Raw genomic sequence first — 19,813 nt, forward strand, 5'->3', positions numbered from 1 at the left:
AAAGGGAGCGTCTTCCTACGTTCCGTGGAGCAGCGTGAAGTTTCCGGACCGCCGTTGGTGTACGGCGCTGTCGCTCAGATTCGGAAAGTGCTTCCTGTGCCTGCGAAGGCAGTGCCGGGAAGTCTCGCTCGCGGGGACAGGCTCTGGGGCGGTGGCGGTAGGGACGGGCCCCGGCGCTCCGTGACACCCGGCCTGCTTCCCCTCGTCCACCCCCGGCCGGCGGCGACCGGCCACAGCTGCTGCGGGCCCGGGGCGTGCGGCCTGGGTGAGTCCGGCCCCGGAGACCTGCGGGGCCAGGCGAGACCGTCGAGGGAGAGAGCTAGCTCTTCACAATGCTAGTTGTGGGGGGCCTGCGTTTTCCTTCGGCGTCTGCGGGTGCAATCCTGGCGTGTCCCTTCTAGCCCCTGAAGACCAGACGCACCTGTTCCTAGGGCCTCCAGGTTTAAAGGGGAGGGGGAGGAGACGGGGAAGACAGCCTCTGCCGTGAGGGCTGCAGCGTTATTTCTCCGCCTATCCTCTGGATCTGCTGGGGCAGAATACTGAGAGCCTTGGGGATGGGAGCTTCTTAAGTCGGGTTGTTGCTTCACGTTTTCAACATCTGCCCCCGCCCCATCCTGGCCCCCAATTGTTATTCCTTTTAGGATCGTTTCGTAATTGGACTTCTCCGAATCTCATCCTTACTAACCTTATGCACTACACCCCGAACCTCCGTAAATTAAAAAATAGTGACCACCTTGGGATATTTTTGTTTTGTTTTGTTTTACCTGCCACTTTGCTGAGGTCGCCTTTCTTTGCAGTATATCATCCTTTTCAAGGCTCTTCCTTATTATTTTCCACGCCAGCTTCCAGATTACTTCCCCTCGCATTACCTGGTCTCCCATCCAGAGTGTTCACATTATGACTTTTGCATCTCCTTCCATGTCACAGTTTATTAGTTGCTTCATTGGCTTCTTCCAGGAGATCTGGAAATTTCTACAAGCTGTCACTGAGATCCAGACAACCTCTGCACCCGTCCTTTGCCAGTGTTGTTCCCAGTCCCATCCCTGTGCGGTAGAATAAGCAGTACCGTCTCAAGTGCCAAAGGCTTTTAAGGTAGCAGGTGGCAAGAATTGTAGCACGGTTTCCAAACGGTAGTTTTTTGGGGGACAAAATTACAACAACATAAGCTGGGCTGTCCATTATGATAGCCAGTAGCCATGTGTGGCTTCTGAGCATTTGAAATAGGCTAGCCTGAACTGAGATGTGCTGTGAGTGTACGATACATTTCAGATAATGAAGACTTAGTTCAAAAAAGTGAAATCCCTCATTAACAATTTACATTAATGTCGAGGTGATAATATTTTGGACATATTGGTTAAATAGAATATTATTAAAATTAATTTCACCTGCTTTCTGTTTTTTTAATATGAGTAGAAAACTTAAAATTATTTATGTGGTTCATGTTCTATTTCTCTTGGACCCACACTGTGATTTCAGAGCTTTCTAACTCATTTCTAGTTCCCCGTAATCCTCCATATTCAAAGACCACAGCCAATTCTCTGGAGGCTCTGGCGATGTTAAAGAAAATGGCCCTTTTAGGGTTCTAATCTAGATTGTTTGGTGCAAAGCAAAGGCCGCCATGTCTCCAGATAGTGTGTTTTGGCCGTCTCTTTATTTTTCACCTCCAAATTCCCTAGAACTAGTTTTTCTTTCTCTGAACTTGGCCCTCATCACTTAAATGCTATCTGGAAAATGTCTGTTTAAATAATTCTAAAACTTCTGTCTCTTGTAGACATTTATCATTTTTGGTAACCTTTCCAAATCATCTATTCAATACCCCTTCTTCCTTCAGTACCTAAATGTGAGAAGCTTCATGATTTTTTTTTTTTATTAACTTTTCAGTTAAAATTATTTGGTTATCAGGTGGTGACGGCTTCTCACTTTCCACAAAAATTGTGTTTGACTTCTGTATGATATACAGGTGAAGATTACCCCTTAAAAGAAACTTTTGATACGGGATTTTGGATATGAGAAATTATCTTTAAAATATAACGGCCATTTTGTTTGGAGTAAATGTGTTTTTATATAATTGGTTTTCTTTTTTTTTCTCTAGATTTAAAATTTTTTCTTTTATTTTTTAAAAATTTTTTAGGGGCGCCTGGGTGGCTCAGTCGGTTGAGCGTCCGACTTCAGCTCAGGTCATGATCTCACAGTTTGTGGGTTCGAGCCCCGCGTCAGGCTCTGGGCTGATGGCTCAGAGCCTGGAGCCTGCTTCCGATTCTGTGTCTCCCTCTCTCTCTGCCCCTCCCCCATTCATGCTCTGTCTCTCTCTCTGTCTCAAAAATAAATAAACATTAAAAAAAAAAATTTTTTTTTAATGTTTTATTTATTTTTGAGACAGAGAGAGAGAGAGAGAGGCAGAGTGTGAGCGGGGGAAGGGACAGAGAGAGAGGGAGACACAGAATCTGAAGCTGAGCTGTCAGCTTGGAGCTCGATACCGGGCTTGAACTCATGAACCATGACCTGAGCTGAAGTCGGTTGCTTAACCTACTGATCCACCCAGGTGCCCCTAAATTTTTCATTTTAGAGAGAGCATGCACGAGCAGGGAAGAAGGACAGAGGGAGAGAGAGAGAGAGAGACAGGGAATCTTAAGCAGGATCCGTGCTCAGTGCAGGGCCCGATGTGCGGCTCAATCCCACAACTCTGGGATCATGACCTGAGCTGAAATCAAGAGTCAGGTGTTTAACCGACTGAGCCACCCAGGCGCCCCTATATAATTGCTTTTCTAAAGTTAGTGCATGGTAGGATTCATAGACTGATTCTCAGCTGAAAGATGCAGTAGAAACGTACCCTCCTAGAGGTTTTCACTCATTGTTTTTCCCTTCTAGATATTCCTTTAAATAATACATTTTATATTAATTGTGGAAAAGTGTGAAAGCATAGCTATTTATATAACTGGCATATTATTTTAATCATTTCCCAGGAATTCAGAAATTAGATGTTAGCAGTTACAGAGAAATTAGAGTCGTATTTATCGTGTATGTAAGTCAGCAGTTATTTTTCTTCATGTCAAAAATCGCTCATGAAACTGATTTTAATTTGATCACCTTCCTGCTTTCTTTGTCTGCTCATCCCAAAGTTCTGTGTGCATTTTGAGATGTTACTGAAAACACCGATTTGTCATGAAGTTGACTACAACCTTTGTAATAGGAAAGATTTTCTAAAAAACATGGTACCACTCGTTATTCAGGAATTGAAGTTTTCCCTTTTGTTCTCCTATTTGGTATTTGCTTGACAGTTTGCAGACACTTGAAAAGACTCAAAGTCTTTGGCCTTTTTGTAACATTTTTTAAATGGTGGAGGCTCCTATATTAGATATGGGTGTGGACTTTTAAAACATTTTGAGTGTATTTACATTTGTATTTCAGATTTTTTGTGACACCTTGAACATGAGCCCCACACAGTGGGACTTCCCTGTGGAATTATGTTGTCGGCCTATGGCTTTCGTTACTCTTACGGGCCTGGATGTGGTTTATAATGCTGTCCATCGAGCTGTCTGGGACGCTTTCTGTGCCAACCGGAGGGCTGATCGGGTACCGATTTCTTTCAAGGTGCTCCCTGGTGACCATGAGTATCCCAAATGTAGACCTAAGGTAATGACGTTATGATTGAGTGAGGGCTTTCCTTCTCTCCCGCTCTTCCTCTGTGTGTGTGTGTGTGTGTGTGTGTGTGTGTGTGTATCTTTTTTTTGTTCCTGATGTCTGTGCTGGAAAAGCGATGGTTATAGTGATGCGTTAAGAAAACCCAAGGCTTTTTGTATGTATTACATTATAGGTATATTTAATGATATATTTTTTAACCCCAGGGGAATAATTACGTTATCGTTATTAAGCTTTCTATCCTCATTTTTTTTGTTTTGTTTTTGTTTTTACTTGCTTAAAATCACCCCTAGTCTCCATAAAGTCCTCTCTAAAAGTAAGGTCTCACATTCTCCATTTATCATTACCTGTTATCATTATAGAATCCATGGCTTTCACAGTTTGGTTCAATTTCACACACATATTTTTTGAGCACTTGCTTTGTGTTAGGTACTAGGAACTATACAATAGGCTGGTGACAGAAATTTAAGTAAGACATAAAGACATACTTTCTGTCCCTGGAGACTTCTGCATAAAATAAAACAATTTATATAGTATGGAGTGAGAAAAGGCATTAAGTTCAAAACTGACTTTTAGGTTGAATATCGTAGTGGAGACTCTGATTGACCTAGAAAAATAATGGGATGATGTTAATAATAGCAGCTAATAAAAGTACTTACAGTGTCAATTTACTTTTTAAAGAAAATATATATTCACCTGTTATTATAATCTTATGAGTTGGTCTGGTCTGAAAGTCAGTTAACAAGACATCAGAATAAACCACCTGTTCTGTGTGTGTGTGTGTGTGTGTGTGTGTGTGTGTGTGTGTGTGTGCCCTGTTTCTGACAGACTGGTCTATGGACCAAATATATCATCATCATTTGGGGGTGTTGATTAAAACACGAATGTAAGACCTCCTTGATGAAACTGTGGATCTGGTCGCCAGTCAATTCTTTTGCTTATGTGTAGGAGAAGAGTGGAGACACTGTTTTACGTTCCGGGCTGTAGAAGCCGTGAGCTCTCTCTGGACTTGTGCCAGTCACGGCACCCCGGCGCTCACATGTTTGTTCTTAGTTGGTGTTTGTGTCCAGGAGGGCCAGTGCCCAGCACAGCTGTCCCCCGTTTGTCCTGGATCCATTCTCCAGGGCAGGGAGCTTTTCATTTGCCCATTCCTTGTTCCTTCCTGAGTCCCTAAGCTTTTTGTGTTGGGTTTCCTTACTGTCCTCATCTTTCCTCACTTGAAGTGGATGTTGGATCAGCCTGAGTGGAGCAGTCTGAGTCGGCGCGGGCCCTTTGGAAGTCATTGGAGGCTTCCACGAGTTTCTTCAGGGCTAATGTTCACATCTACCACCTCTTTCCCGTGATGTGGCACTTAGCGCTGACCCCCGAGTGACTGCTATGACATTTCTGTATTTAAGAGTTGTCCTGCATTTCTTTCGTCATGCACAGTAAGGCGAAATGCCATCCTGGTAATATGTCTTTGAAACAAGCAGATCCAGGGTTGAGATTCTACCTCCACTGCTTGTTAGCTCTTATTTTATCTCTGTACACCTGAGCTTCCTCATCTTAAAAATGTGTCGTGTGTATGTTGAATGAGATGAAGGCACGTAAAGTGCCCGTCACTCAATAACGGGCTTCTGCTGCTACTTTATCAAAGAAGTCTCTTCAGCTTTTGCCCCTGTTCGCAGAGGACTTCCTACGAATGGTACATTCCTAAGGGGATCTTAAAGACGGGCTGGATGAACAAACATCTGAATCTGGTGCCGGCCCTGGTGGTCGTGTTCTATGAACTGGACTGGGACGAGCCTCAGTGGAAAGAAAAGCAGTCCGAGTGCGCCACCAGAGTGGAAATTGTCAGGTATGGGTTTCCCCGTTTTCCAGACTGACCACGTTAGCTGCACATGTCTGTTATTTACCAGCACTTACCGAAGGCAGCCGAGCGAGAGCTGTTCAGGCTGCACTGCCCTCCAGTGAAACTTGTCCGGTTCCTAATGGGCAGCTTCACATTAACTTGTACAAGGCTAAGCTGTGTGAAGAAATTTAGAAGACACATTAGTCCGAATTTCCAAATGCTTTCCTCTTGCATTTATAATATTTTGGGGAGAGAAAAACTAATTTGCTATTTAGTCTCACAAGACACTTGTTTTATCACCACTGCTGTTTTAAAATCCTTCTTTTGGATGACCAGTCTATGATGTATCGCTATAAAGAGAGAAGTTGTGTTATGACTTTTACACGAAAGTGTTTATTCAACTTTGCTTTTGAAGCAGCTTTTTGTTAGGATTAGAAGCTCGATACAAGAGTATACTTTTAAAACCTCAATCATTGTAGCATAGAGGTTTCTTTGTGTACAGGAAAAGATTTCCTCTAATCATGGGTGTTTTTAGTTGAAATTTATCTTCCTTCACCTGAATCATCAAGCTTGTACTTTATGTAAAGTCTTGAATACATTGTGTAAAAGTTAAAAGTTATGTTTAGTTAACTTTATTATTTTTCCATTGCAGGCAAAGTTTACAAGGGAGAAACACAAAAGTTGCAGTGGTTCTGATTCAGAAGAAAACTCCATTGCCCCCAGGTAACAAAAGATTAATTAGTAACGAATTAATTGCTTTATGTTTCCCATCCATGTTATCAGGAGGTGTAGTTTTTGATGTTAAAATCTTTTATGCGTTCAGTTACGGGAAAGATGGTGTGTTCACTTTAAAAGGTACAAATAATGCATGAATAAATGCTTATTGTAAAAAGAATTAAAATATATTAAAATGTTTTTAAAAATTGATGTTAAAATGTTAAATATTAAAATATTCTCCCCCAGCCCCAGTTCACTTACCTCACCATGTAAGCATATATCTACCAACTGATGAAACAGTTATTCACTTGATCTTTTAAAAAAGAATGTTATCTGAGGTCTGTTTGAAGTTATATTCTTTATGTAATTTTTTTTCTTAACATGCAATGGGACAAAGAAAAATGCCATAGGATTTCTAATTTCTTATAAGAAAATGTCTTAGTTTCAAATGCTTATTTCTTCTACCTTCTAAGACTTTGAGAGGCCAGAATGTTTTTTGTTTCTCTTTTGAAACTTGTGGCATTTTGGAAACCACTTTCCTGGATTATTGCTTCCATTTTTAGTTACGGTTTTTGAAATAGTTATGTGGCATCTCTGTTGGCATAACTTGGCCTGTCTATCTTGGCTCCGTAGAAAATTCCACAGGGTTTTCCTAACAGATATGTACTGTGTAACTTCTGAGGACCCCAGAGAGCCCTCAAGGATCCCAGGAGACCACATGGCATGGTGAAAGGGGGTTTGAGTTTTTCTTCCTAATTCTGTTGTTTAGATTTGGGGAGCCATTCATTTAGAAAAAACGCACCAATCATTTTATTTCTCTATCTTTATGGGATTTGTTAACAGGAGAAGATGTCACGGCATCAGAAAGGGCTGCGGCTTTATGTAATGCGTGTGAACTCTCAGGAAAATCTCTGTTTGTGCTGCCCCACACTGACCACCTGGTGGGTTATATTATAAGGTAAATCAAGATCTTAAAATGTTTCTTCTTTAGATTGTTCATGAAGCATTGAAAAATTGGTTGTGTAGATTCATTTAATTAACAAAAACACGTGTTCATGGGAAAAAATATAAACGGTGCACAAGCTATAAGGTGAAAAGTCCCCATTATTAACGTTTTCCAGTTCCTTAATATAACCACTACAACAGCTTCTTAAGTTTCTGTCCAAACATGGCTTTTAATATGAAAATAGATGTAATTGTACAACACATGCTGAACTGCCACTTAATGTTACCTCATTGACACCATATATACATCTAGGTCAACTGCAGTTTTTTGTTTTAATTTTTTTTTTTTAATTTTTTTTTTCAACGTTTATTTATTTTTGGGACAGAGAGAGACAGAGCATGAACGGGCGAGGGGCAGAGAGAGAGGGAGACACAGAATCGGAAACAGGCTCCAGGCTCTGAGCCATCAGCCCAGAGCCCGACACGGGGCTCGAACTCACGGACCGCGAGATCGTGACCTGGCTGAAGTCGGACGCTTAACCGACTGCGCCACCCAGGCTCCCCTGTTTTAATTTTTTTTAATGTTTTATTTATTCTTGAGAGAGAGTGTGTGTGTGAGCAGGGAAGGGGCAGAGAGAGAGGGGGAGGCACTGAATCTGAAGCAGGATCCATACTCTGAGCTGTCAGCACAGAGCCCGACACGGGGCTCGAACTCACAGACCGCGAGATCATGACCTGCGCCAAAGTCAGACGCTTAGCCGACTGAGCCACCCAGGTGCCCCTCTTAAATATTCTTTATAAATCCCTTGTATCTAAAAGGCATATGACTTGGGGACACAGCAATATCTCACAAAATATGTGACCATTATCTGTTGTTTTCTAGCTTTCAGTGTTGCAGAGAAGTTTTATAATATTACATTTTTGGCCAGGTTGTATTTTAGACTTGAACCTTTTCACTGATTTTGACCATAAGATGGTTTTCCTTTTCATTCTTTGTGAGTGTCCCTCTTAAACTCAGGAACAGTGTAGTTGATCTTTGATTATTACTTCCCTTCTGTTTGTTCCTGTGTCTCAGAAGCAAACTTCTGGAAGTGATGTCCTATAGGAAGTAATAGGTCATTCCCGTTGGTGTGTAAATGACACGACTTTAGGAAAGAGAAGTATAAATTCCACAGTAGAGAGCTTGAAAAGGCAACAAACGAAAGGATGAACTGCGAGAAAACTTAGATGCAGTCAGCAGGTAGAATCTCCGCACAGAAGGTGATAAACAGTAGGTAGCGTGGATACTCAGATCAGCGGTGCTGAGGCTGAAATTGCCATGATTGCCCAGAACGCGGAAGGAGAGGGCGGTGCGTTTTGTGTTTTCAACTGTGAACGTTGACCTCTGGGGAGCAGAGGGGGGCGGATACCTAGGAAACTGGTAGCACACCCGTACTGCTTTTCCTCCACCAAGGCCCATCCCAGCCCCCCAGCTGGCCTCGGACTTCCTCTCCAGGCTTTTGACAGTTCCTGCCCGTATGGTGCAGTATTTCGCTGTTCACAGCGCTGTTTCCTGTCACCGTGCTTTCGTAGGACTCCTGCCTTCCAGCTCCCCTTTCTGGGCTCTCTTACTCCACTTCTGTGGCTGAGTTCGCCTGCAGCCTCCTTTTTTTTTTTTTTTTTAATTTTTTTTTAACATTTATTTATTTTTGGGACAGAGAGAGACAGAGCATGAACGGGGGAGGGTCAGAGAGAGAGGGAGACACAGAATCGGAAACAGGCTCCAGGCTCTGAGCCATCAGCCTAGAGCCCGACGCGGGGCTCGAACTCACAGACCGCGAGATCGTGACCTGGCTGAAGTCGGACACTTAACCGACTGCGCCACCCAGGCGCCCCTCGCCTGCAGCCTCCTTTAGAAAGCCATTGTCCTCCATCCATCCTGCACCTTCATCCACTGATTCCTCACTGTGGGGATTTTGGCCTCCAGGGAACATTTGGGAATGCCTGGAGACATGTATCAGGGCCCCTACTGAGGCTTCCTAATACTGGCATCTAGTGGGTAGAGTTCAGGGGTGCTGCTCTCCACCCTTCCGTGCACAGGAAAGCCCACAACAAAGAATTACCTGGTCCAGAACACCAGTGGTGTTGAGGTTGAGAAACCCCGCCTTAACACCCTCCTCAGCTTTCAATTTGAGTGCTATCGTGGGTGCAAGAGAAACAGAAACTGTGGCTTCTGCTCTTAACCGCTGTGGTCTTACTGGGGATAATGCCACGTTTGAGTAAGGAGGGCTGTATCGAAATTGCTGATATAAAAAGCAAGTGCTCTGGATCCAGGACCTCCAAAATAGAGATGCGAGCGCCAGGGGTAAGACCGTCCACTGGACGCCAGGGAAGACATTATTACACCTTTCCTCATATTGATAGTTCATCTTAAGAGAGAGGGTAATGCTGAATATCGGTAAATCTTCATATTCAGTGTCTGATCCGGGAGGGAGTTAGCAGAGTTCCTGGTGGCATCCTCACTCGTTTGTGTGCTTTCAGAACATTTTGATGTACATATTAAGTATATAGACTACAAGATTAAGTGATTCAGTTAAGTTTTTTTAAATATTCATTTATTTATTTTTTAAAAATGTTTATTTTTGAGAGAGAGAGAGACAGACAGACAGACAGATAGTATGAGCAGGGGAAGGGCAGAGAGAGAGGGAGACACAGAATCTGAAGCAGGATCCAGGCTCCGAGCTGTCAGCACAGAGCCCGACGCGGGGCTTGAACCGTTGAACTCTGAGATCGTGACCTGAGCTGATGTCGGATGCTCAACCGACTGAGCCACCCAGTCCCCCCTGGTTAATGTGTTTTTTTAATGTCAAAGAAACACAATGTGTATAAAACTCCTGTGATGTGTTGAGTGATCAGGAGACTCTTGTGCTTCAGAGGTTCACTGATCATTTCAAGTGAAAATACTTAAAAGAATTGTCAAGCTTCTCATGAGTTAAGCATTTTTCTTTTATAAAAGTGTGTTCTAAGTCCAAAGGCCTTCGTCTTAGGACAATAGACTATCAGTGTCATGCTAACCAGCAGATTTTTTTTTTAATCATATTTTGTCTTTCAAAACAAAGGTTACCCATTTATAAGACTTTATAGTTCAGCTTAGGTTCATATGTTCTTTCAAAGTTAGAACCTAATTTTAATTATTTTCATATTTTAACATTTTAAAAAGTGTAGTTTTAAAAATAGAAAATCTTGCCTTAAAATAGCAAATTTTTAAAGTTTAGGCTTAGCCATTTTTTTTCTTAGCATATTTTCCTCAGATGTACCTAAACTCTTTGAATACAGCTTCAAAATTGTGTTTTATTCCGAGGAGGAAAAGCCTTGAAGTCCAGCCTTTATCCGACTGTGAATTTAGCTTTCTTTCATGCCTTAGGCAGATACTTCTGATACATACTTACTTTCACAAAAGGAGCTTTGAGTTGTTTATCTGTCTGTGGTCAAATTTTCTTTGTTCTTATGTTATCCGAAAGTTAGGGAACAAAGTGGGATTTGAATCCTGTAAATGCTACTCTTCTGTCAGTTGCCAGTTCTCATTTTTGGTCCTTTTTTCCATCAGTTTTCTTATCCTTTAACCTTAAATATTAAAATCAGAAAAAATAGTCGAATGAATATTGTATATCTGTTTCTTTCACTTTTCTTATAAAATTATAAAATAAAAGAGTGGATTATAAATAAATGGTTTTGGGGGTCTTTACATTTTTTATTTAGAAATTAAGGATATTTTGCTTTTTATCTTTATCATGAAGTAAGCTATAGACATTATCTCTGTCATGATTTTACTTTTAGGTCTTACAAATATGACTCTTGAGAATAGTTTGGTTTAAAATAACTTTAGTGTTTGAATGTTGATTTTTTTTTAAACAGATTAGAAAATGCCTTTTATGAACATGCACAGACTTATTACTACACTGAGATCAGAAGAGTAAAATCTCATAAAGAATTTTTGAATAAGACAACACACCAGGTACATTATTTTTCCTAAAGAAGGAAATAATAGAAGCATTCATCATTGATTATTTTAGAGGAGTTTTTAAAATGTCTGTAATACTTTGATGTTTTTAAATAGCTTCTATGCTTTTAAATTTTTTTAAAAGCTTTTAAAAACTAATTTCTCTTTCTACTTTTTGCCCTTAAAGTTCTTAGAGATTTTTATAGCTTCCTTAACTATACTTGTTTGTTGGAGTAATTCTTGATCTTTAATTTTGAATACTTTTGTGTTTTCTCTTAATAAACATTATCGTAATTTTTACATTAGAGTATGTGTAATGATATTTTTTCTATTCTTTTTTTTCAGCTTTTATTTGTTAGACATCAGTTCAAAATAGCTTTCTTCAGTGAATTGAAACAAGATACACAAAATGCCCTGAAGTAAGTTTTTAATGGTTGTCAAACTAAATTTTTCTTATCTTTATGTTAACAGTAACATATTAATGGCAGTGTCTGAATCTCAACAAAAGTTTAATAATTTTAAAATGTTTATGTTGGTTAGATTCGTGTATGTAGTATTTGATTCGTTTAGAGATGAATGGAATATAATATTTTGAGATTTTAAAAGAATTTCCGTTTTATTATCAGAAGTAAATTTCATACTCTCATAAAGCTTTCTGATCTAATTTGATTAAGTTTTGTGATCTAAAGAAACATTAAAATTCTTCCCATCCTGTTGACTACTTATTTGTATAATCAGTAAAATCTTTGTGTTGACTGACTTCCACCGTTAAATATATGTTAAACATTCCTTATCTAATACGATGAATTTCTGAAGATGTATAGTGCATTTAGTTAGTTAATCTATGATTTTACTTATTTAAAAAAATTTTTTTTGGTTTATGTATTTATTTTGAGAAAGAAAGCAAGCAGGGGAGAGGCAAAGAGAAAGGGAGAGAGAGAATCCCAAGCAGGTTCCATGCTGTCAGCAATGAGCCTGATCTGGGACTTGAACCCACAAACTGAGACCGTGACCTGAGCTGCCCAAACTATGAGATCGTGACCTGAGCTGAAACCAAGAGTCAGACGCTTAACCGACTGAGCCACCCAGGGGCCCCTATGATTTTGTTTTTAATTAAATTTTTGTTAAAGTTTATACATCTCAGCATCATTTTTCATTCGAAGGCTCTGCTTAGAGTTTGAAGAGTAGTCGTGTATGTGTTGTTAGTGATTACGCATTTTATTCCTTTGCTTTTACTAAGCACAATTTAGTAAAACATTTTTTTCTAACTTTAACTCAGTTTTTAAAGGTTGAGTGTGGCAGTGTAACATAGGAATAAAAACTGAAGAGAGGCTAAGTGTGCAGGGCAGAAGAATAAGAGAAACAAAAGTCAATCTACTATTCAGAGGAATATTGCAGAAACATCTTTTTTGTTATTGTTGAGGTGGGGAACACCAGATTGTGTTGTGTAAATGTCAGCAACTCCTTGGGATGGTAACTGGCTTTAACGTAGTTCACTTTGTACCCATGGTACCACTTCTAGGCCTTCTCAAAGGTAATTCTGGAAAGACAAATTTTACTGGGGGAAGTTAGGAGCAAAGAGTTGTCTTTGGAGAAGCCTGGAGATTTTCTCATCCCCTTCCATCCTCGGGGGAGGCATTCTTCTAGCAGGCTCTCCTGTCTCAGCCCACTCCCCCTTCTCCAGCCGGAGCCCGAGATCGGCAGTGGCCACTGAACTTGTAGACATACTTGGGTTTAAAAGCTGTTGACCTGTGCCCTGTCTCGATTAGCACCTTCTGTGCTATTACAATTTCTGTTCATTGGAGAAGCTCATAATGGTGCTTTTAAAAAAAAGCTTGTTTTTGTTTTTAATAGAATGCTGACTTTTTAACGTAATTCTGGACAGTTGTCCACTTTCGTTTTCAACTTACTTTCTATCAGTTATTGACAGACGTTAATGACAGAACAATGCACTTGCAATGGTTCTGTTCTTAGTGAAAAGTCATTGATTCCTCCCACATACTATTAATCAACATCATTTTTCAGAAGGATATGTGTAAGTTATTCCTACACTGTTCAGTGCTAAGAAATGTTGAGTAACGATTGTTTCCTTTTTCTAATAATTTGTTCTTGGGAATCTTTTCTTGAGATTTACTTATATCATAATTAACCATGTTCCCCATGTTTGCATTAGGAATTATAGGACCGCCTATAATCTTGTGCATGAATTGAGAGCCCATGAAACTAATATTCTGGAAATTAAGACAATGGCAGGATTTATAAACTACAAGGTAATGGTTCTACTTCCAAATGAAGAAAACATGTCTTTAAATATTAGATTATCTTTTTGAAATTTGGAAATCCATATTAGTTACTTGCTCTGAAAGTGAGTATTTGATTAATTAGGCTCTCCTCTTGCAATGGTTCTGTAGCAGAACCTGCTGTAATGCTTGCTTTTGAGTTTATGGGTCCCAGAGTTCTCCCTTAGGGCAGTTTTATTTTTGTAAGACTCCTTTAGGAGGGGTTTTTTTGTTTTTGTTTTTGTTTTTTACGTTTATTTATTTGTTTTGAGAGAGACAGAGCACAAATGGGGGAGGGACAGAGAGAGAGGGGAGAGAGAAAGAATCCTAAGCAGGCTCCACGCTGTCAGCACAGAGCCCGATTTGGGGCTCAAACTCACAAACCATGAGATCATGACCTGAGCCGAAACGGAAGTCAGACGCTTAACTGACTTAGCCACCCAGGGGCCCCGAGGGGCTTCTGTTTTTCAGTGGGAATAGGTGGGAGGGAGAGAGAAGAAAGCTGCCTATATTTGTGAATTTTTAAAGGTGCAGCACATTCAAACTTTGTAAGCCTCCCTTGGTTTAATGGCACAGCCATAGAAAAGGCGTATCTGTTCACCTCGGAGGAAACTTTTATACCTGTTATTTGAACATTTTCAGATTGTATGTGGTAGAAATAGATGCCTGCAAAAGGCAAGCGAGGGGTTTTTGTTTTGCTTTTAATCTTTCCACATTCATGTTTTAAAGACGGCTAACACCGGGATGGTGACGTGAGGGCGGATAGACACTTTGATTCCTTGTGTAAATGTAAATTGGTACAACATCTATAGAGAATGTTTTCGCAATAACTATATACATTGAAAGGGGGTGTTTCCTTTAACCTAGCAATTCCATGTCAGGAAATTTATCTGATGTATGTGCTAATGATAAGACTTGTAAGTCATGCATGTGAGGATATTTATTCCCTTGTGATAGGAGGAGATTGGGAGCAACCCAGCAATAAGTGAGTGGTTAATATAACTTATAAGTCCAGACAAGGGAATATTCTACAACTATTAAGAATGAGACAGCTCCACTTGTTGACATGGAATATTAGGTAAAAAAAAAAAAAAAAGTGAGTCACTAAACATATTTATTGTGAAACTATTAAAAATGATAAGTTATATATAAATGACCACACACTTATCTGTGCAGAGACTATATTCTGAAACATACTGGGAGCTGGCTGCCTTGGAACAGGAAACTGGATGGCTGAGGGGCAGGGATGGATGAGAGACTTAACTTTTCATGTATTCCTTGTACCTTACAAATAAAACTGATGATAAGCATATGGCAATAAATTGAGGCCGTGTTTCTTCTGTTTTTCCTTTTACCTTATGTCGATGTAGATTATTACTGTTTTGAAATAGCATTCCAAATAAAAAGCTTTCAAGAATTTCTGTGATCCTTATTTGATAGGGAGGCCATTGTGCTGTAATTGTGGTACAGAAAAATCTTTATAGCTTTCTGACAGTTATAGTCTGTGCTTGGGGAGGTAGTATTTAATTTTCACCAATCTTTGTGTTCTTCATTGAGTATAATTTTTGTGTATTCTACACTTTTTTTGTTTTTAATGTTTATTTATTTTGAGAGAGAGAGAGAGATAGGGCGTGAGCAGGGAGGAGCAGAGAGAGAGGGAGATACAGAATCCGAAGCAGGCTCCAGGCTCTGAGCTGTCAGCACAGAGCCCGACTCGGGTCTCGAACCCACAAACTGTGAGATCATGACCTGAGTCAAGTCGGATGCTTAACTGACTGAGCCACCCAGGCGCCCCTATTCTATACTTTTAAGAAGGTTTTCTAAGGTATACGGTGCAAATATGGAATAATTTTATTTCATTTATCAAGGAGATATAACCTCTGGTTTTAGCATAACGATTCTAATAGAGAAAATCAATTCCGTTGCCAAGAACCTGAGAGGAAATTTCATAGTCTTTTTAAAGTGCGTCTAGGGGCGCCTGGGTGGCGCAGTCGGTTAAGCGTCCGACTTCAGCCAGGTCCCGATCTTGCGGTCTGTGAGTTCGAGCCCCGCATCAGGCTCTGGGCTGATGGCTCAGAGCCTGGAGCCTGTTTCCGATTCTGTGTCTTCCTCTCTCTCTGCCCCTCCCCCGTTCATGCTCTGTCTCTCTCTGTCCCAAAAATAAATAAAAACGTTGAAAAAAAAAATTAAAAAAAAAATAAAATGCGTCTCATGTTTTACATATTTTAAATGAATACACCTTTTGACCTTATTTTCTTCTTTATTTTGGGGTTGATTCCACATTTTGCAGATCTGCAGGCTGTGTTTTCAGCACAACACCCCACTGGACGCAATCGCTCAGTTCCGAAAGCACATAGACTTGTGTAAGAAAAAAATCGGAAGCGCAGAGTTGTCTTTTGAGCATGCCGCATGGATGTCTAAACAGTATGTTTTAAATTTTACTTTTGGAAATTTTTTTTTTCTTTCAATACCTGGGATTTGGAGGAATGGAATTAGCATGGACTCTAAGTTCTACATGGAGCTAAGCTTTTTGTCAGTAAGTGGGCTTTTAGAGATCTAGCATAAGTATGTTTCCAGTAATGGTAGATATTGATTCATAGAATTCCTTAGTGGAAATCACTTAATTCATGGCACCATCTCTCTCATTCAACGTGTATTTACGGAGTTTCTGCCACATGTCTAGGTACTGAGCCTATAGCAGGGAATAAAACAAAAGCCCTCCTGACCTGGACCTTGCTATTTGAGAATGATGTTTAACAATCCCCAAATGAAATTGTTCCCAGAAACATGGATGTTTCTGACTGGTGGGAACTATGTTGACATAACACTTTGATGGTATATTTATCAAGGTTTGCCAGTACAGAAGAGTTGACTTAAACGCAGAATTTATCTATAGCCTATAATTAGTGTGTGTTTGTATTTACAAAGAAACCCCCAAAATTTGCAGTTCCTCATTAGCATTATTTTAACACAGTCTGCTGAGGTTATGGTTTGAGAATGAATAATTATTAGAAGTAAGCTTCTTTTTCTTTCCTTTTTCTTTTTCATCTTTTTTTTCCTTGATTTTTTTTTTTCTTTAAGATTCCAGGCCTTTGGAGATTTATTTGATGAAGCTATTAAGTTAGGGTTGACAGCTATTCAAACTCAGAATCCTGGTTTCTATTACCAGCAGGCAGCATACTATGCCCAGGAGCGGAAGCAACTTGCAAAAGCCCTCTGTAACCATGAGGTAAGTTACCAACTCTTGGCTTACGTGGCATTTAGGAAGTGGATTAACCTTCTCTTGAAGGAAGATAAGACTGATTAATGTTGATCATTTTTTTCCAAGCCTTTGAATACCATCAGTTTTTATCTTTAATAGTTTTAGGGATTATGATTATTTTCAGTTTTAGCCTGAAAATAATTTTCACCTGTGGATTAAGCAGAAGTTTTTCTGGTGAAGAACCAGTTTATGATTGACACTAAGTTAGTGATTTAGACAAGAGCATATTACTTTCAAATAAAAGTCACAGTTTAAAAAAAAAAAAAGTCACAGTTGAGTCTGTGCCGTAACATAACTCCATCTTGTTGTTTCCACTGATCACGGCTGTAGGAGTTTGAAGGACTTTGGAGGAATGTGCTTTATTTTGACCCACCAGAGAGGATAACGTTGGACTTCTTTCTCTTCCTGGGGTTTTTCTCTGTGGAAAACTCTTAAGAATCTGTGGCAGAATTTTAATTGCAGTTTCTTAACATTTCATTTTGCCTTTCTCGTGGGTGATTAGAGTTAGATACCAGTTTCCCCAGAAGCACTTTTAAAATAACGTGGCACGTACATGTATAAATACATCTACATTTGTATAGTTGTATCAGTTTTTGTCCTTTAGAATCTGCAGTTTTCTTCTCTGAAGACAGATGAATATTATCAACAGTACTACTTAAAAAACTAGTCCAAAAACAGTTTGCATATTAGTACTTAAAAGGTTGGATTTTTTTTTTCCCTTAAACCATGATATAACCAGACTATTTTCTACCATGTTATTTGCATATGATTTTCATTTTCAGGAAGTCTAAGGCAGATAAGGGATCCTAAGAGATAAATACTAAGATTTAATTATAAAGTTCTTCGGACAGACTTATTAATTATAATGTAAAATATAAATAGCAAAATGAACGATAGGGAATTTGTTAAAATGTAACAGCAGGCAGCCAGGAAAAATAATGTTTTAGAAGAATAGTTAATGATGTGAAATTTACAGAATGTATTTAAAGGAAAAGAGCAGGTTGAAAAATTATTCCAGTTAATAACAAATAAATGTTTGTGTACAAAATCTGGAAGACTAACGTATACGTTGTCAACAGTGGTAATAGGTTTATAAGTAATTTAAATTTTTATTCATTTCCTTTCGGATGTTTTCTGTATTTTTCAACAATGTACTTGCATTATATGTCTGTGCCGTTTCAGAGGGAAAAAATTATTAAAAAAAATTATAAATTTGTAAATTCTGGTGCCAAAAATATCCCTCCCCAGACAATACCAGGATTGAATACACAAGTGATAAGGAAGGAAAATAGTGTCTTCTTTTTAAAACTCCTTGTCACATTACTGTATTTTCATTTGCACAAAAAGCACTTATATGTGTGGAATAAACATCAAGCATAATTTGTAACACATTTTTATTGGTTTATTTTAGCAAAGATGAAAAGGAAATGTAGAAGAGTTAGCTACTATGAAATCATTTGTCACAATCAGACTGATTTATTCAATTTAATTTTTATGATCCTGCCTAAATATTAAGTGAAACATTTATTTCAATTTTTGTGAAAATTTAGTGTATGTTGAAGTATTCACAACTATGATATCTGAACATGTATTTGGTATTTGTATTTTTGGAAATGTTTTTATTCTGTCAAAGACTGAAGAGAGTTGGTTTGCGAGAGGCTACATAAACTCTTATTTAAGGTTGTGTTTTACTTTACAGGCTTCTGTGATGTATCCCAATCCTGATCCGTTAGAAACACAAACAGGTGTTCTTGACTTTTATGGACAAAGATCATGGCGACAAGGAGTACTAAGTAAATAATTTTTCCCTCCTTTCTTTTCTCTCAACCTCAAAAGGCACAGATTGCTATCACAGTTTTTCCATTGGCTATATAGGCCATAACACATTATGTTGAGGTAAAAATGTGTTTTTTAAAGCATCTTCTTAAAGATTTTCAGTTCTTTGGTTTTTAGAATGTTTTATTTATATCACTACATCTTGGAATAACTTCTAATTAAAGATGTGAGTATGATTAAAACATTCGGACCTCTCTTAAAGTCACAATTAATAAGCCACTTTAGGCTATTTAAATATTTTAATTCCAGTTAACTTTAATGATTTCTTAGATTTGATATTTTAAAACAGTATTAACTTGTATCTCCTTAAAAATTTCTCTGTATCTTTTTTGCGTTTGATAGATACTTAATTTAGCAATTTTTGTGGCAATCACACTTTAAGTGTTAAGCAATTATATACCTTAACCTCCAGAAAGTATATTCTGTATTGAGAATGATAATTGATACTATTCATCAGGTGGTTGATATCGCTAGGCAAGAGAATGCTGAATTCAGTAATGTTCTCTTCAGAACAGAGATCACAGAGAAGTTCCCATGCTCATAAAGCTGTCTCTTAGGATCTTTAAAATTCTAGAATGTCTAAGAATCTTAAACACGTTATTTTAAAGTAAAGGATTCAAGGAGTGTACACATCCAATGTGCCTATGAAGGATTTATGTTAAATGAGCTATCCAAAATGGGTTGCGTCTTATCTTACACAGGTTTTGATCTTTCTGATCCTGAAAAAGAGAAGGTGGGAATTCTTGCCATTCAGCTGAAGGAGAGAAGTGTTGTTCACTCTGTAAGTTTTTTGTTTCCCAATCTAAACTATGTTTTGGAATAGTCGAGGAAAACATGAGATTCTTTTTATTGGAATGTTTCACACTTTTCTCTCTTCTAACAGGAAATAATAATAACTCTTCTGAGCAATGCTGTTGCACAATTTAAGAAATATAAATGTCCAAGAATGAAAAGTCATCTAAGTATGTATCCATAATATGCCACAGTTTCATGCAGCTTTGAATAACTTAAAATTATGCACATACAAATCTTATTTCCTTTACAGTGGTTCAAATGGGAGAGGAGTATTATTATGCAAAGGATTATACCAAAGCTTTGAAGTGAGTCCTGTTGCCTATTTATTTTTCTAAGTAATCCGATTACCTTACAGCAAAATTAGAAGAGAAATTTGTTTTGAAGGATGGATTATTTCCATGTTTCTATTTCTATTAAACTCCATTTCTGCGGTATTTTTTTTCAAGTACTATCTGTTGGTACAATCATTCTCAAAGTCTTAGGAAACCTCACGTTTAGCTAAATGTGAAAATACCTGTTAAACTATTTCA

The 19,813-nt window shown here is 38.7% G+C and overlaps 1 protein-coding gene across 1 annotated transcript in view; it reads left to right on the plus strand.

Annotated features, from left to right (window-relative positions):
• Positions 1-78: 78 nt before the first annotated feature.
• The window catches only part of TRAPPC11 (trafficking protein particle complex subunit 11), a 48,563-nt gene continuing 28,828 nt past the window's right edge, over positions 79-19,813 (plus strand). The window contains exons 1-14 of the mRNA XM_040489893.1: positions 79-265; positions 3,409-3,633; positions 5,307-5,476; positions 6,123-6,193; positions 7,031-7,145; positions 11,027-11,126; positions 11,457-11,530; positions 13,285-13,381; positions 15,681-15,814; positions 16,472-16,619; positions 18,352-18,445; positions 19,190-19,269; positions 19,372-19,450; positions 19,534-19,588. Of these exons, the coding sequence (XP_040345827.1) occupies positions 3,430-3,633; positions 5,307-5,476; positions 6,123-6,193; positions 7,031-7,145; positions 11,027-11,126; positions 11,457-11,530; positions 13,285-13,381; positions 15,681-15,814; positions 16,472-16,619; positions 18,352-18,445; positions 19,190-19,269; positions 19,372-19,450; positions 19,534-19,588 (1,421 nt within the window). The 5' untranslated portion in view covers positions 79-265; positions 3,409-3,429. The remainder of the gene's footprint in view (positions 266-3,408; positions 3,634-5,306; positions 5,477-6,122; positions 6,194-7,030; positions 7,146-11,026; positions 11,127-11,456; positions 11,531-13,284; positions 13,382-15,680; positions 15,815-16,471; positions 16,620-18,351; positions 18,446-19,189; positions 19,270-19,371; positions 19,451-19,533; positions 19,589-19,813) is intronic.

The sequence above is a fragment of the Herpailurus yagouaroundi genome, unplaced genomic scaffold (assembly GCF_014898765.1).
Source record: "Herpailurus yagouaroundi ecotype Mexico unplaced genomic scaffold, PumYag 181, whole genome shotgun sequence".
In the NCBI taxonomy this organism is placed as follows: domain Eukaryota; kingdom Metazoa; phylum Chordata; class Mammalia; order Carnivora; family Felidae; genus Herpailurus; species Herpailurus yagouaroundi.